General features: G+C 45.3%; 1 protein-coding gene across 1 annotated transcript; it reads right to left on the minus strand.

Annotated features, from left to right (window-relative positions):
* Positions 1–829: 829 nt before the first annotated feature.
* On the minus strand, positions 830–14,422 carry LOC310643699 (E3 ubiquitin-protein ligase MARCHF5-like). The gene is made up of 6 exons (XM_083368216.1): positions 14,094–14,422; positions 7,291–7,493; positions 5,657–5,787; positions 3,362–3,545; positions 2,349–2,518; positions 830–1,212 (listed from the first exon to the last, which is right to left on the minus strand). Exons 1-6 carry the CDS (start codon positions 14,129–14,131, stop codon positions 1,042–1,044), a joined length of 897 nt encoding a protein of 298 aa, XP_083224342.1. The 5' UTR covers positions 14,132–14,422; the 3' UTR covers positions 830–1,041.
* Between the last annotated feature and the right edge of the window lie 1,260 nt (positions 14,423–15,682).

A 15,682-nucleotide genomic window follows, 5' to 3' on the forward strand; every position in this document is an offset into this window, starting at 1 on the left:
TAATCTGAAAAATCGATTCATTCCTTTGCAAAAAGAATACTGAATCTGGAAGTAGCCCTTGCTGCAGGTATTCTAGGTGTGTTTGAAAAAAATGGGCTTGGTGTGGATATGTGGTTGGCTTCTCTTGGACTCAGAGAGACAATTGCTGACCTGGAGGTTCCTGTTCTTGTGATTTCCAGTCTCTCCTTGGAACACCATCCCCATGGAGATTAATTAGACTGTTTCCCATTGTGACACTCTTTTGCAAGGCCCTGAAGACCTGGTTCTGCCACATGAGCCTGGGGAACCCAGAATAGGATGGAACCCATGAAGTGGCTTGCTTGTTTGATTGACTGCTGTTACCAGGGTGTGTGTGGGACTATTGCTTTTACTATCTGTATATTGGGTTTTTATTTTCTGTAAGCCACCCAGAGTCACTGAAAGTGAGTGGGCAGCCATATAAATTCTCCATATGAAATAATAATGAGAAAGGCAAGCTGTAGGGGAGTATGGGGCTTAACAGTCCAGTTTTAAATCACTGCGCATGTAAAAAGAGGCAGGGCTTTGGTTGTATAGTTATGGCCACCATTTTTACTTTTTTGACACCCCGCCCCCCCAGGCACCCCTCTTTCCCTACCAAATATGAACATGTTACAACCCAGCATCTTTCTTTGACAAGAAAAGCCATACTATGAATTCCCCTAGCAGGAAGTGGGAGCATCGCTGATTTATTGAAATTATGATTTCTAAAGTGATCGAGGGACAGATTCTAGGCAGGATTCAGACCAGACGGAGCGAAAACAGAAGACAGAGCAAGGCCAGCTGGTCAGAACACAAAAAAGGAACTGGCTTGGAAATGAGCATTGTTTACTGATACAGAAGATTCCAGAGATTTGGTTCACCCAAGTCAGCATCTCCCCACAACACACAGCAGCCACATCTGGGTTGTCCAAAAGGCACTTGCTTCAAGAATGACGCTGGATGAGCTACAATCTCTCTTAGAGAAGAATTCGCTTATTCTGGGGGGAATGGAAGGATCTGCAGAAGCCAAGGCTGTTCTTCCTAGCTGAGCCCCACTTCACTACCGCTGTCTTCCTCGGGCTGAGCCAAGTCCTTTTGCACATTCTCTTTCTCTACAAAGTTGAGGATGCGGCGATTGGCTTGGATCAAGTACTGTTGTTGGCGGAAATAAACTTTCAATGCTCCCTTGATGGCCACGAAGGCAATGCCACCCTACCAAGAGAGAAGAGAAGGGAAGGGAATTAAATGGCAGGCGGTGGATCGGCCTTCCTCGTTTGGGTGCCCTCCAAGATTGTCATCTTCAACCTTTACAATCCCAGCTAGCTAAATTTAAAACGATCAAATCAGGATTGCAAGAATAACGGAAACACTGTAAAGCACGGGTCCCCAATCCTTGGTCTTCAGACCAGTACTGATTTGCAGCATGTTAGGAACCCACCACACAAGCGAGCAAAGCTTCATCTATGCTTGTGTGGGATATAGTATTTTGTGAAACCATTCCTTCTGCCGTTGGTCCGTGGGAAAAAAAACTGCTTTCCCCAAAACTGGTCCCTGGTATCAAAAAGATTGGGGGCTGCGGCTCTAAAGAATACTACAGCCTAATTTGAGCTCCAAGCCTGGATGAACAAAGTGGTGATGTAACAGATAGAAGGAATAAGCTTTCTTGTTCCTTCTATTATTTCAGGAGGAAAAGTCACTATCAGACAATGATTAGATAAAGGAAATGTGAGTCTAAGCCAGAACTGTAACCTGAGAAAGCCTCTCAGGCCTGCCCTAGTTCTCACTAAGACAAAGGGAGGTTGGGGGAAACATATTCCAAGTTGCAAGACTCTATTACAATAGTTCTATTATAAAAAACAGCATTAGCCTATTTATTTGACTTTAGTTTCCTAACCTGGTTTACCTTGAAGAGTTGGTCCCAATCTTGCAAGTGTAAATGCGCTTCCTCCCTCCCTTTATCTTTGTGAGAACTAGGGCGAGTCTTATCTGGAATGCTTTCTCAGATTATAGTTCTGGCCCAGATTCAGACCTCTTTTATCTGACCATTGTCTTGGTAATGGCTTTTTCTTGTTTTCCTCAAGTTATTCCCATTACGTTTCTTCAATGGAGACTGCTGAAAGACGACTAGATTTTAGTTGACCTTATAATGTTTGTGTATGTGTGTTTATGAGGGACAGGAAGAGGGAGGGGAGGGAAGGGAAGGGGGAAGAGAGAGAGAGATGCTCAATAGCAAATGACAGCGATTCCTTACTGAATGCAGTTGGACTGCACTGGGACCAGTTCTGTGGAAGGCAACCCAAACATTTATTGCTGCTAATGGCTTTCTTTCAGCAAATCTCCTGACTCACCAGGATGGTACGCTGGAGGTTGGAATTGACTCTCTGAAATGTGACCCGGCCCATAAGGTTGGCAATAGTTGGGAACACCAGGGCCCCGCACAAGGTGCGTGAGATGGAAAGGTGGTCACTCTGGTAGCGTGACTCGGCCAGAGGTATCGATGGGATTGGACGACTGGTTCCTGAGGAGAGAAAACAGGAGAATAGACCACTCTAAAGGGACTGGATTCCCAGATTCCAGGGACTGAACTGCTGATCTCTTAGCTTCATTATAGAGCCTTAATAGGTGGTCTACAATGGCAATTAGAGCCAACAACAGGTCCTGTTATTCTCCTCTGCAGCAGGTGCCCACCCAAACACCAACACACAGAAAAGATTCTCTTTTGGACATTGGCCAGAGATTCAACCTCAGTTCTCATTTATGGGATTCCTCCAAAACACAAATCCACACTTGAACACACATACTGAAAACAAAAATCCAAGCTTCTAGTCCTTAAGGTGAAAATGATATGCTTAAAAATACATGGAGCACGCCAGGTAGAATGAGACTCAAGTTGGTTGCTTAGACAAGGCTTCTTGGGTGCACAGCTGCTTCTCCCTCCCCCCAAAATGATGCAAAATTATTCCTTTTGCAGGACTTAAAACCCTGGTGCACCATCTCTAATGTGGATAAGGATGCAGTACACATCGCTACTGACTTAACTTCCTTGCCATGTTTCTCAGTCTTGAAAATGTGTGGACTTCAACGTCCAGAATTTCCCAGTCTGTTCGACTCCCATGCTGAAGCTCTGTTAAAGTGGTGGGAGTTGAAGTCCACAATTCTTCAAGTTGCCAAGGTTGAGAAACACTGCTCTCATGAGTCAAGGCCAAGGATTATTCTGCTGCCACCTTGATTATGACACCTCCCCACTTGCAGATGCCCCCCATAATGCAAGAAAATCAACTCCATCCCACCCCGCCCCGCAAAAAAAAAATCCTTGTCCTTATCACTTCAAAGTAGGAGCCCAGAAGAAGAACACACTAACCTGGAACCCAGGAATGTAGGACCTGGAGCTTGCTGGAATACTTCCGCCACACTCGGAGCACGTAGTCTTCCCAACGGATCATCTTGCCCAGCACCAGCATGACTGGAATGGTGGGCAGCCCCATGAGCAGGAAGAGGGGATCGGCTCGCTCCATCACATCCAGGCCCTTCTTATGGCCGACCACCTGTGCAGATGAGTGAGGGATGAGGAGTTGCGCAAGCCTTGGGGAGGCCGAGATTCTAGTCTCGGCTCAGCCAAAGAAACTCTCCGGGTGATGCTGGGCAGGTGACTGTCACTCAGCCGAACCTAGCTCGCTGGGGGGTTATTGTGGGGAAAAAATGGGAGATGGCTTTTCGTGCTGTCTTGAGCTCCTGAATGAAAGGTGGCATAGTTGTGCTAACACACAATTCAAAACCATCTTTTACAGGAGAGCCAGTGTGAGCAGAGGTGAAGATATGGGATTCTTGGCGCTCCCTGAGTTTTTTGTTTTCTTGCAGACGTTTCAGTACCCAACTTGGTAACATCATCAGTGCTAAAACAGAGTGGGGTTCGTTCTCTTGTTTATATACCAGTGGCTTGCGCTATCAACGTTGGTGGGAGTATTTAAGGAATCAAGAAGAAACCCCACTCCCTTCTAGCACTGATGATGTTACCTAGTTGGGTAATGGAATGTCAGCAAGAAAACCAACAAACTCAGAGAACACCAAGGAACAACAGTTCAATCCTGAGCTACAAATAGTTCTCCTCAAGCTTCCTCCTTCCGTTATATATTCAAGATGGACAGTATTTAATATTTATTTGTTATGTATATGTAAGTGTGGGTCTACACATATGTTGTATATGGTATGTTTAGGTGTGTGTCATGTATGTGTTTCACTTTGAGAGCGGGCAACTAATTTTCATTTTTAATGTGTGTTGTTGTGACCACAGTAAAAAAAAATGGCAAGGTTATCTTATCTTATCTTATCTTATCTTATCATCTCTTATCTCTTATCTCTATCAGTGGTGAAGATGTTGGCTTAGATCTTAGTTCTGGCCAGTTGAGGTGGACTTTGGACCAATTATTTTCTCTCTGCCCAAATCTACCTTGCAGGGTTGTTGCTGCTTGTAAAAATGGGGGACGGGGACGTTTGAATGCCACTCTTAAGATCCTGAATGAAAGGCAGGATGTAAAAGTAAAGTAAATAAAGATGAAGGTAGCCACTGACTTGAGAGAGATGGGCGGTTAGGAAATAGGAAATAAAAAAATAAAAATAAAAAGACACGTCAATGAAGCTTTCTGCACACATAGGAAGTTGAGGGTGGCTCCTAATATACCAGCAGACATTTTTCTTACTTCTCACGGGTCTGTGGCCACACCTGATACTTTTGATTTTTTAAAAATTTAATTTTAAAAAGTGAGAAACTGATATAGTGCACAGCAAAGTTGCAGCATCCCTTGATATCCAAGAATGTACAAAAGAGACACATCCCATTTTTTAAGGAAATTAAACAGGTGAATGCCTTCAGCCTACTGTTTTCTTTCAAAGAGGCCTTGCATGCTCAGAAAAACTCTTTAGCTGAATTCCTTAGGATAGCAAGCCAGTTTGTTTTAGACCTAGAATGGACAAGCCATGATGGTCTGCATCACTTGGAACATTAAGTGATCAATCAAGGCTGATAAACCACAATGCTTTTACACCTCAGGCTAAGCCTATTCTAAAGCCAGCCTGTTACACACATGCAATGTGTGATTTCTGTTGGGTTGCTGTTTCTGAGCTATAGTGCAACAGGATGGGATCAAAAGTAGCTCTGAGTCTACAGCAGGGGAATTCTGGGAATTGAAGTCCACAAGTCTTAAAGTGGCCAAGATTGGACACCTTGCTCTATAGTTAATGTGCCATTTAAATCTAGCTACTGCTATATACAGCTCCAGTCACATTCTTTGCCATCTTTTTTTCTATTCTAGTCTGTGTCTTTTTTCTATTGTGAAAGAAACCCAGTTCTACCTGGTTTTCACCAGGGCTGCTTCAGAGGCAAGTATGTGTGTGTGAATGGAAATAGGGAAAACAGCAGGCACAGTATTATGATTGAAGCCTGCCTCTTTGTCCCGCTCCCTTACAGATGTTGGCCCCCACCCATCCATGACTCCCCTGTCCAGTAGATTAATCCTGATGGAGAATATCAATTCTCCAACAGCCTAAGGCTCTGGACTTCATTCATGTTTTGCAGACTAACGTAGTCTTTGGGGGGGATGTCTCCGCAGAGGGTCTTGGAAGGAAGGGCAGCCTTTCCTGCTGCCACATCAAGTCTTACCTGCATCACAGTCACAGCTCCATAAGTCACTGCCGACCAGTACAGTGTCCCCACCACAATGCCAGCAGCAGCAAAAGGGCTCACTTTGGATAAAATCCGGTCCACTTGCTGCAGGAAATAGACCAAGGGTCCTGCAAAGAGAAGACAAAGCATCACAAGAGGTCTTTGTGGACCAGAAGCCAATCTGTATAGCAGTGGCTCCCAATCTTTTCGGCTTTGCGGACGGTGTGGGGCGGGAGAAGAGGAAATGGTTCCATGTGAGTTTCAGGTATGCGCAGCTCAATTTATTTATTTATTTATTAATGGGATTTATATCCCGCCCTATCTCCCGAGGGACTCAGGGCGGCTAACAACAACAAAAATTAAAGGTCTCTGTACAGTAAATTAAAATTAAAAATTGAAATAAATTAAAGATTAGTGTTAAAATTGTAAACATAATTAAAATGCCCTGTCAGTCCAGGTCAGCCAGGTGGAAAAGGAGTGTTTTGAGGCCACAGCGAAAGGACTGGAGATCTTGGGTCATCCGAAGCTCAGGGGGGAGCTGGTTCCACAGGGCTGGCGCTCCCACAGAGAAGGCCCTCCCCCTGGGGGTCACCAGCCGACATTGTCTAGCTGACGGTACCCTGAGGAGGCCTTCTCTGTGTGAGCGTACTGGGCGATGGGAATTTGTTCCCGGCAGCAGATGGTCCTGCAAGTATCCCGGGCCTAAGCCATGTAGGGCTTTAAAGGTAAGTACCAGCACCTTAAATCTCACCCGGAGGGCAACCGGTAGCCAATGCAGCTCACGCAGGAGGGGTGTAATATGGGAGTATCGGGGTGCTCCCATCACTACCCGTGCAGCTGCACTCTGCACCAGTTGAAGCTTCCAGGTGGTCTTTAAGGGCAGCCCCATGTAGAGAGCATTGCAGTAGTCTATACGGGAGGTAACGAGTGCGTGGGTGACTGTACGTAGGGCATCTCGGTCCAGAAAGGGGCGCAACTGGTGTATCAGGCGAATCTGAGTGGTGGGCACGTACGTGCACATGTACCCGCCACTCACGCTGCAAGAACACGCACGCCTGCCACTTGCACGGCCCGATTCTGAACAGGCCGCAGCCCGGGGGTTGGGGATCCCTGTTGTATAGAACAGAATCCTAAACCAGGAGTCAAAACCCAGGGCCCCTGCTTCTGTGCCACATTCAGAAAACAGACTTAAAAAAGTTTGAAGTTACAGCGGCAATGGAAAAAGTGACTTGTATCTCACACTTACAACCACTGCAGCATTCCCGTGGCCACATGATCAAAATTCAGACGCTTGTCACTTTTTTCACTGCCGTTGTATTTTCAGTCACTAAATGAATGTTTGTAAGTTGAGGACTACCTGTATAAGTCTCATTGGTCCTGAGCAGTATTAGACCAGGGAAGGAAGAAGGGAAAATATCTTGAATCATCCATTATTGGAAACATCAATAGCAGTCATTTGAAGTCTCCAATGTGTCTTATTTTGTGCAAGCCACACCAATCTGGTGGAGAAGACAGAGTTTGCAACGACTCTGGAGGAAATGCAGTGTTTATTCAGCACCTGATCCCATGTCAGTGAAAGGGGGCATTTATCCAGCAGTGGTTGGGCCTTTCCTGGCCAGCTCTACACTCACCTACTTTGGGAAAGACGATGCAGTACTCAGTTCCACACTGGGGACAACTCACGCTTCCAATGCTGTTGCCCTTTTGCTTCTCATCCAGCCATCGTTGGAGGCAAGCCTGGTGGATCCACTTGGTAGATCCTTTGCAACGACAAGGACAAACCCACTCGGCCGACCGGTCATCGCCTTCAGTAGCAAAACACACCCAGCAATGCCTGGGAGACAGAGAGAGAGAGAGAAAGAGAAAGGAAGTGTTGAAGGGTGATCCCCTCCTCCACTTTGTCCTGCTAAATCAAAAGAGCAAGCAGGAAGATCAAAATTTTCCTGCAATAAATAATTGGAGACATAGTTAGGAGACTTCCCCCCCCCCACAAGAAGGGATGTAGATCTTGGGGGAAGTGGTGGAGGAGGCCAACTCTGTAAGATGAGGTTCTGCATGGCACCAAAACTATCCTGTAAAAGGCTTGCTTTTTTTCTTCTTCACAACCTGTTCTGGTTAACTTTGGGCACCTGATGACTGTTGCTTCCAGAAAAAAAATCCCTCAATTGTCAAATGTCCGGCGCAGGATTTGACAGCTGCACTTTGCAGGGTCTTTGTAGAAAAGAGTACGCACAGTTCTTGGTCAGAACATCTTTGGCTTTTCAATAATATGCTATACTGCCAAAATAAGGCAGAGACCAGGCAAAAACCATGGAGCTGGAAGGCCTACAAAGATCACTTATTCCAACGTTTTCCAATGTGCAGGAAAACCAATTATAAACCACCCTTGAGAGTGCTATCCAGTTTCTTCTCCAAACCCTTGAGAAATGAACAACCTGCAACCTTCCATTTTTGTATGTTATAGCCAGGATTTTTTTTTACAGTATATTGAAATAAATTTAGGCAGTTGCAATTTCAACATCTGTTATTTCAGATCTTAAGTTCTGTGGCTGTAGAAAATAAAATTGGGTTCAATTTGATGGATGTTAACTTGTCCTTCCTCTTACACTAAATATTATGGGACTCTTTTATAAGTCCAGAAAAAAAGAGATAACATTTAAAGGAGAATATCTGTAGCTCAGGGTCGAAACGAGGGGTCCTTGCTGCTCTCTGAGCTTGCCTGTTTTCTTGCAGACGTTTCATTACCCAAATAGACCGTGATTTGGACATGGTGCTGTGCCAAGTCTAAACGACCAACTGGTCTGAGATCAACTTGTACTCTCCCAAACAGTGGGGTCTGCCTCTGGAATCTGCTTCTGAAGTGAACCCAGTTTCTCATATTAATGAAATGATGCAAAGATTTCTGAACAAACCCGCGGTAATAATGATGTGTCTGAACTCTAGTGCTGAACAATGTTAATATCAAAGCTGGTCTCACAAGTTTGGAACTACACCTTAGGCACAGGAGGAACTTGAAATGAGACACACCCAGCATGTCCCAGTTTTGCCACGCATGGCCTCATGGTTTGAAGTACTATCTCAACCATGTTTACATTGGAAGGTTTTATGTTCCCAAATTTATTTTATTTATTTTTTTATTTTAATTCCATTTATATCCTGCCCTTCTCCGAAGACTCAGGGCGGCTTACAAGCTTAGCAGTAGCCTTCATTCTATGTATATGCCTGCTTATTAGGGCTTTCACGCCCCCCCCAAGCGGCATTATTACAAAGTCAGCTTAATTGCCCCCAACAATCTGGGTCCTCATTTTACCTACCTTGGAAGGATGGAAGGCTGAGTCAACCTTGAGCCTGGTGGGACTCGAACCTGCACTAATTGCAGGCAGCTGGTGTTACTTAAGGAGGCATTAGCCCACTGCTAATTAGGAGGCATTAGCCCAAATAACAAGAGTCAATTTGGTCTGGTGGTGAAGACACCAGAAACCTGTGAGTTCTAATTCCACCTTAGGCGTGAAAGCCAGCAGGGTGACTATGGGCCTGTCACTTTCTCTCAGCCCAACCCACTTCGCAGGGATGTTGTGGGAAAAAGAGAAGGCAGGACTGTTAAGAATGTTCACCATGTATAAAGGAGGGGATATCAATCTAATAATAAGAGGAAGATTGAGCCTGAGTAGTTACTGAGAGGATAGAGACAGCCTTAACAACTACAAACAAATATGACATTTGAATCAGGAACTTTGTGTTTCACCATTACGCTTTCTCAGCTGAAATGCCAAGAATCGTGGGAATTGAGACAGAGATGTCAGTTATGAATGTCAACAACCAACAGTTATCCAGCTTTGCAGGAAAAAAAAGGTTACACCAGTGTTTCTCAACCTCAGCCATTTTAAGATGTACAGTATGGACTTCAACTCCCAGAATTCCCCAGGAGACATGCATTCATGCTGATAGAGGAAAAGATCTGATTTACTGGCTTCTTTCTACTGTGCAATAAAGATCTTTATCTAGCTTTTTCATGGACTGGGGAGGCTTCAACCAAGTATGATTCTTTAGCAGAGCTGCAGAGTTGAAGGTCAAGGAAATGTTTTCTTATTAAAAATGTACTAATTTCTTTTACACTACCATGCACATAAGAAGAAATCCTCACTATTAAAAGAAAATATATACTTGAAGCAAGCAAAACGTTTTAATTTGAAAAAGGAAAACAGAAAATGTGGACCCAGATTGTTGGGGGCAATTAAGCTGACTTTGTAATAACACCGCTTGGGGTGTGTGTGAAAGCCCTAATAAGCAGGCATATACATAGAATGAAGGCTACTGCTAAGCTTGTAAGCCACCCTGAGTCTTCGGAGAAGGGCGGGATATAAATGGAATTTTTTTTAAAAAACACTTCTATAATATTCTCGGTGAGCCTAAGATGGCTCTTTCATTTTAAAAACAAATAATGTGGAGGAAAAACAGGCTAAATTTGTGTGAAATAGCCACATATGATTAGCTGAGGTTCACATATCTCATTGCATATTATTGCATGTCAAGACTAGCAGTAATGCTTTCACAACATTCATTTCATTATTTATTCAATTTGTATACCATGCAATGGTTAGTTTTTGTATCTTGGTATGATCTGCAAACCAAAAGTCTTTGGTTAATTCATGAGTTAATATAATGCATGAACCAGAAAACTGAGGAATTCAATAACCAGCTTAAATGTGTTGTGTGAACAAAGTCACGATGTTGTACAAGCAAAATCCTAGTTTTCCTTTTAGCTATATAAAATAATACAGGTAACCCTCGACTTACGACCAGAATTGAACCCCAAATTTCTGTTGCTAAGCAAAATATTTGTTAAGTGAGTTTTGCCCCATTTTACAATCTTCCTTACCACCATTGTTAAGTGAATCACTGCAGCAGTTAAGTTAGTAACACGGCTGTTAAGTGAATCTGGCTTCCCCACTGACTTTGCTTCTCAGGTTACAAAATATGATCACATGACTTCAAGACACTGCAACCGCCATAAATATGAGTCAGTTGCTGAGCGTCCAAATTTTGACCACATGACCATGGGGATGCTGCAACGGTCGCAAGTGTGAAGAACAGTGATAAGTAACTTTTTTCGGTGTCCTTATAACTCTGAATGGTCACTAAGGGGAACTGTTGTTAAGTCGAGGACTAATTTTATTGTTATTAGGAATTGTGGGCCTGTACTAATTTAATTCCATTTTATTCTTTTTTGTACTGTTTTAATTGCCCTGTGAACCACCCTGAGTCCTTCGGGAATAGGGCGGTATATAAATTCAACTAATAAATAAATAAATAAATAAATAAATAAATAAATAAATAAATAAATAAATAAATAACAGCAGCAATTTTGAAGAGAAATTGAAAGCAGATCGAAAAACAGGAGACTGCACTCCCTTCTATGCACAGTGTTTTCCTAAGCATCAAAGTTGGAGGCGGACTGGAAAACTGAAAAACCAGCCATAACATAGTCAACGTAGTAAGTAAATAATACACAAATCCCAGAAGAAGGCAAACCACTTTTGATTCCAAAGTCAGGCACAACCAGAAGGAATGTACCTTCCTATCCTAAAAGATCCTGAAAGGTTGATTGGTTTTCTTAAAATCTGGAAACCTGTTTTGACCACTGGACAGTGTCAAAAGGTAAGAATACCACAACACTGTGAATGGAAATCTTTGCTTGTTAGCAGAATCAGACAATCCCAATGCACATTTCCTTGAGCAGGTGCTCTCTGTCATGAATTAGTACCACTTTATAACGTCTATTCTATCATATTCGTACCGCTTTATAAAGCCTTAGTAAGGCCACACCTGGAATACAGCATCCAGTTATGGTCACATTATAAAAAAGATATTGAGACTTTGGTAAAAGTGCAAAGGGCAACTAAGATGATGAAAGGAGACTAAAATTTATGAAGAACGGTTGCAAGAATTGGCTATGGCTAGTCTAGAGAAAAGAAGGTGTGACATGATAGCAGTGTTCCAGTATTTGAGGGGCTGCCACAAAGAGGAGGGGGTCAATTTATTTTCCAAAGCACCAGAGGGCAAGACAAGAACCAAGGGATGGAGACTAATCATGGAGAGATCCAAGCTAGAACTAAGGAGAAATTCCCTGACAGTGAGAACAATTAACCAGTGGAACGGCTTGCCTCCAGAAGTTGTGGGTATTCCATCACTGGAGGCTTTCAAAAAGAGACTGGACAACCATTTGTCTGAAATGGTATAGGGTTTCCTGCTTGAGCAGGGGGTTGGACTAGAAGACCTCCAAGGTCCCTTCCAGCTCTATTCTGATTGATTTATGTACACAAAGGCAGATAAACCCAGCTTCTTCCTTGTTGGATATGGAGAATTTAAACCTTAAGAGAGAACATGAAAAGTTGGAGGACAGAAGCTGGAAAAAAATGATGATTTGGGGTTTAATATATCTGCAAATCTTCTGATACATCTGGAAGTTTCAGAAATCAAATCATTTAAATAATTGATTTAAGAGTAATTTATTTTCAATATAAACAAGATTTAGGCAGGACGTTGTGTGAGATTTGTTTATTTTTGGTGTGGATCTAGGAAAACCTCATTGTTTTTGGAGTTGTATATATAAGACATGAAATCAAGTTTATCATCTTTTTACACTTTCTTCAAGCTAAAAATGTTCGTCTTACTTAAGACATTCTCTTATGCTTTGAGAATCTCTCCTGAAATCATGCAGAACTCACTATTGTACCATACTAGCCTAATCTTGCAGTCTGCTTGGAGAATTACAATTTCTCTTGCATATTTTTAAACCAAGTCGCATTTATTCCCCTCTAGTAGTGAATATTTATATTCTTAGAGATTTAAAGTGAGAAATATTTTTCTACAGTTATATTTTCCTAACAGTCTGATTTTGTTTATCTGTAAGATTGGCAGGGTGTGGAAGGACCTAGTGTTTCTCAAATGTACACATTTAAGATGTGTGGATTTCAACTCCCAGAATTCCCCATCTCCTAAACCTTCCAAAATTATTTTTAAAAAAAAATATTTTGGGATGGTGCCAACGTGATACCATCAGAAAATATGTGGTGACAGTGGGAACAACCAAATTACTATCTCAAAGCAGGAGGCGAGATATTAAATCTCAGGAGAAGATTTGTAATCCCTAGGCCCTCTATTCCATTGGCACAACTGTCCCTCTACACAACACTTTATCCATCTGCATAACATGTCCCAAAAGTGCTTTTTCCAAAAGGCAACTTGGTTTTTTTCCCCCTTCTCCATTTTGCTTCTCATCCAAGAAATTTCTTCAGTTGAGTCTATTTTTATTTATTTATTTTATTGGATTTGTATACCGCCCTATTCCCGTAGGACTCAGGGCGGTTTACAGGGCAGTTAAAACCATGAATACAAAAAATTAAAAACAATTAAAACAATTAAATTAAATTCAAGCCCCAAGAGTAAATCTAAAACCCAGTTAAATTAACAACCCCACAGTCTGGACCAAACAGATCGAAGAGCCAAGTTTTCAGGTCCCGGCGAAATGAGCGAAGGTCGGGGGGGGGGGGGGGCAGTCCTAAGTTCTGTGGGTAGTTGGTTCCATAGGGCAGGCGCACCCACAGAGAACGCCCTTCCCCTGGGAATAACCCTCGGGCATTCAGGACTGAAGAATGTTCTTGGATGAGAAGCCAAATGTTTTCAAAGGAAAAAACCCCAAGAAAGTCCAGTTGCCTTTTGGAAAAAGCACCTTTGGGACAACCATGACTTGATTGATAAATCTCCATAGTCATCTGCATACCATAACTGGAGTAAACCCCAAAACCCTCTCCATCCTTTTCTTTTGCCTCCAAGCGGTGGTTGCTCAAGTGAGAGAACTACACAGCTCAGTGATCAGCATTAAACAGAAACAGAAAGTAGGGCAGATCCAGTTTGACCCAGTGGGTCATCAAGAAAACCAGCCGGGAGCCCTGAAATCTAGTCCTGCCCCAGCTGGGTGACCTTGCACCAGCCCTTCTCTGAAAGCTGGCAGGGCAAATCCCCTCCACATTCTTGCCATGAAAAGCTGCAGGGACCCCTCCAACCGTCCCCGCCAGTCAAGGCTGACTCGGAAGGCGCACGTGCGTATGGCAGACACGCTTGGCCAGAAACCGGTCTGGAGCCCCGTTTGTAGGGCGAAAGGGCTGCGTGCCGGGCACCTACAAGAGGCCGTGGCCTGTTTGGGGCTCTTTGGAGGCAGGACAGGCCTCAATCAGCCTTCTACACACACACCGACCTACATAGACCCGGTTTGGCTGCGCCAAAGTCGGCCAGCCCCGGCTCAGCCAGGCTGGGAAGACGCGGGTCCCGGGCCGGGGAGGCTACCAGGCCGGGCCCGATGGGGAGCGGGCAGAATCCGGGCGTCCGGGTCAAGGACAGGCGCCCCACCCGCCCCCGCCCGGCCAAGACGCACCTCTCGGAAGCCTCTTGCGCCGCCTCCGCCATCGCCATCCCGCCGGAAGGTCCGCCCGGCCCGGCTGTCCAGCTCAGCGTCCCCCGCGGGGCATCGCCGCGCCGAGAAGCGCCGCAGAGGCACGCGCAAAGCCCGGATGAGCCCGCCGAGGCCGCTCGGCTTGCGCAAGCCCGCGCTCTCGGCGGCGCCACCCCGGCCCGCCGAGCTTCCGGGCCCGCCTGGAGACGCGCCGCCCGCCGTTGAGCGCCCCGTTGGGGGGGGGGGGCTCGCGCCTTCTTCGGCAACCGGGCGCCCGCCGGAAGGAGGGCCGGAGAGCCGGGCTCTTTGCAGGCCAGATTGGGGGGGGGGAGCGCACAAGCGCCCTCCCGCCCCGCTTTACCTGGAGCCCAGCGCTCTGGGCAAAGGCGGCACCGCCTGTCCCATCGTCCCCTCCGCTGCTGTGGGGTGGGGACGATGAGGTTTGGAGTATGTCGCCTGCAGCAGGGCCGGGAAGGGCCAGGCGGTTTATGCGAAATGCGGGGGAAGGAACGGATTTCACCCCCCCCCCCAAATATATCGAAACGCTCCAAAGATGTTTTTTTTCCCCCTTTGGTTTCCAATTTTGCTCGGTGTGGCTCAGTGGAGTTTGGGGGACGGGTAAAGCGATCAGTCTAAGTCAGGTAGGCAACCTTGGCTCTTTTATGACTCGTGGACTTCAACTCCCAGAATTCCTCAGCCAGAATGGTTCTTTGGTCTGAAATGGTATAAGCCAGGGGTAGGCAATCTTGGCTCTTTTATGACTCGTGGACTTCAACTCCCAGAATTCCTGAGCCAGCATGGCTCAGCTTGGAAACCTCTCCCTGTCCCCTCAGCATGGCTGGCTCAGGAATTCTGGGAGTTGAAGTCCACAAGTCATAAAGCAGCCTAGGTCTAGGCCAGGGGTAGGCAACCTTGGCTCTTTTATGACTCGTGGACTTCAACTCTCAGAATTCCTGAGCCAGCATGGCCCAGCTTGGAAACCTCTCCCTGTCCCCTCAGCATGGCTGGCTCAGGAATTCTGGGAGTTGAAGTCCACAAGTCATAAAGCGGCCTAGGTCTAGGCCAGGGGTAGGCAACCTTGGCTCTTTTATGACTCGTGGACTTCAACTCCCAGAATTCCTGAGCCAGCATGGCTCAGCTTGGAAACCTCTCCCTGTCCCCTCAGCATGGCTGGCTCAGGAATTCTGGGAGTTGAAGTCCACAAGTCATAAAGCGGCCTAGGTCTAGGCCAGGGGTAGGCAACCTTGGCTCTTTTATGACTCGTGGACTTCAACTCCCAGAATTCCTGAGCCAGCTGTGCTGGCTCAGGAATTCTGGGAGTTGAAGTCCACGAGTCATAAAAGAGCCAAGGTTGCCTACCTCTGGTTTAAGTAGAAGCTGCTGCAACAAATTTCAGGGATGAGGTTCCCGGAGCACGAGGGCTTCCGGGTATGTTGGACGACAAATCCCATGAGTCCCTGCTAGCCTAAACATGAAGGATGGAGCTTCGGGGCAGAAATGCCAGGCTCGCTTGAGCTTCGAGTGATGCTGTGGGAAAAATCCAGAGAAAGGAATATTTTGGGAAATATTAA

The sequence above is a fragment of the Vipera ursinii genome (genome assembly GCF_947247035.1).
Source record: "Vipera ursinii genome assembly, chromosome: 8".
Lineage (NCBI taxonomy): Eukaryota > Metazoa > Chordata > Lepidosauria > Squamata > Viperidae > Vipera > Vipera ursinii.